The 2,500-nt window shown below is 41.6% G+C and overlaps 1 protein-coding gene across 1 annotated transcript in view; it reads right to left on the reverse strand.

Moving 5' to 3' along the window:
- Nucleotides 1-2,500, reverse strand: part of LOC132961594 (adhesion G-protein coupled receptor G6-like) — a gene marked incomplete at its 5' end in the record, with an annotated part of 8,337 nt that overhangs the window by 2,371 nt on the left and 3,466 nt on the right. Inside the window, 2 exon segments of the mRNA XM_061033326.1 lie at nucleotides 643-911; nucleotides 1,854-1,981. Of these exon segments, the coding sequence (XP_060889309.1) occupies nucleotides 643-911; nucleotides 1,854-1,981 (397 nt within the window).

Genomic DNA, 2,500 nt, shown 5'->3' on the forward strand with positions numbered 1-2,500 from the left:
TAAAGTCTAAATGTAGGGAATAAAATCCAAACATCGGGAATAATATCCAAAAATTGGGAATAAAGTCTAAATGTAGGGAATGAAATCCAAATATCTCGGAATAAAATCCAAACATCGGGAATAATGTCCAAAAATCGGGAATAAAGTCTAAATATCCGAAAAAAAAGTCAAAATATCTGGAATGAAGTCTTAATGTCGGAATGAAGTGCAGATATCGGGAATAAAGTCTAAATGTAGGGAATGAAATCCAAATATCTGGAATAAAGTCCAAATAGCCGAAAAAAAAGTCAAAATATCTGGAATGAAGTCTTAATGTCGGAATGAAGTCCAAATATCGTGAATGAAGTCCAAATATCCGGAATATCAGGAATAAAGTCCAAATATCTGGAATGAAGTCTTGATGTCGGAATGAAGTCTTAATGTTGGGAATAAAGGTGAAATACAAATGTAAGAATAACTAGGTTGATATACAGTTTTCTGAAATCAACTTCCTCTCATTATTTATTTATTCCTCATGTCAGGCCTGAATCCTCTTCTGTAGAATTTGTAGCAGAATCAAATAATAGTCATTTTTGTTGTTGCCATACGGTCTAAACTCTTTTATTAGATGTTTTATTGGATATGGTAGTTTGAGTTTCTGACCCCAGCCCACGATGCAGAACTTGAGGATGTATCTCCGGATGTACGTGTTGAACACTTTGACCAGAGCGATGTACATGTGGACCGACTCCAGCCCCATCCAGGTGAACGAGGTGAGCAGGAAGTAGTGCAGGAAGATGGCCACGGACAGGCACAGCCAATCGGTGTCCAGGCTGGCCAACCAGCCGTCCAATAGGAAGACCATGTTGAGGAGCAGCAGGGAGGTGCTGAGGTTCATCAGGATCTTTGACGGGTAGTCGCGCCGCAGTTTCCTGAATGGAAGAGAAGAGGTTAGTGGTTAAAGACGGAGCGGCTGGTGTTTTTATTCTCTGTGGTTTTCTACTCATTTTCAGCTCGCTGGATTCACAAACACTCACTCAAACCACTTCTCAGTCTCCTCGCCACGGTTCAGATTTATAATGTTTCATATTTCCTCCATTTTTTTTTAACTTAACCAAAGACTCTCAGACTCAAACTTCAGCTCCAGGAAACTTTGGGAGAAGTGAAATATCAGAATTATTAAAGGTTACATAACTGAAACAACAGGAAGTAGACAGAAATAAAAAATACTTCAAATATTATTATTATTAATGTTTGAACCCTGGAGTCCCATCGATGGCGGTCTCCATGCTGGAAATGCTGTCTCAGTCTAACTTTCAGTCAACCTAACGACAGGCTGAGAGCTGGAGCTGAGGCGGGTTTTAAACCTCCTGACAAACCGTTACACCGCGCCCACCTGTCAATCAGGTCAGCTACACGCCTTATTGTGAATAACTCTTATCCTTCATCAAATCAAAACTGATGAGTCATCAAAACATTCACCCCCCGTACAGTGTGTGTCCATCGAGACATGAGCTAATCACACCTATTTGGTTTTTTGAACCAGGCTGTAAACATGTTAATCTCTGCTGTAAAAACAGGCTTTTTAGAATGGGTGTGTATGTGACTTCCTGTGCTTCTGCAGCCAGCCTCTAGTGGACACTCCAGGAACTGCAGGATGTTACACTTCAGCATCGACCTCAGTTTTCATTCTGGAGGTCGCAGCTTAATTCATCACATTTCTAATAAAATCATGACAGGACCTAACTTCTGTCCCAGTTTGGATTAAATTAAAGTTCCTACAGCAACGAGGGATTTTGTGCCAGAAAATAGAAAAACAATCCACCTGGTTACAACACAGGAAAAGAAGCCGTTCATGCTTTAATGAGACTCACTCGAAGGCGATGTACGTGAGCAGCGTGGCGGCGGAGAAGATGGCCGAGATGCCGCAGCCGATGTAGGTGATGAAGGTCAGAATTTTGTTGTTCCTGGGGTCGATGTGCGGCGACGCTCCAGAAATGTCCTGAAGACAAAGTAATATCCACCTTATGACATCACACATTGACCTTATGACATCACACATTGACCTTATGACATCACACATTGACTTTATGACATCACACATTGACCTTATGACATCACATTGACCTTATGACATCACACATTGACTTTATGACATCACACATTGACCTTATGACATCACACATTGACCTTATGACATCACACATTGACCTTATGACATCACACATTGACCTTTGGTAACGTTCCTTTCAGCTGTTTGACCTCACTTTGGGATCCCTAATCACTTCCTGTTTCTGTGCTTAACTTCATGTCCTAACCTTCCATCTACAGGAAGGGCCGTACTGTATTTCAAAATAAAAGCATGGTTGTATTCAGAGGTGTTGTGTGTCTCCTTCAGGTCCCTCAGGTGGGGTATCTGCTGCCACATAACACAGTGTCTCCCTTTAATACATTCAGTGTGAACACTTTAAAGAGTTCACAGCAGCCTGACTTCCTGTGTGGCTTCATGTCGGGATGACTG

Source organism: Labrus mixtus, unplaced genomic scaffold, assembly GCF_963584025.1.
Source record: "Labrus mixtus unplaced genomic scaffold, fLabMix1.1 SCAFFOLD_304, whole genome shotgun sequence".
In the NCBI taxonomy this organism is placed as follows: domain Eukaryota; kingdom Metazoa; phylum Chordata; class Actinopteri; order Labriformes; family Labridae; genus Labrus; species Labrus mixtus.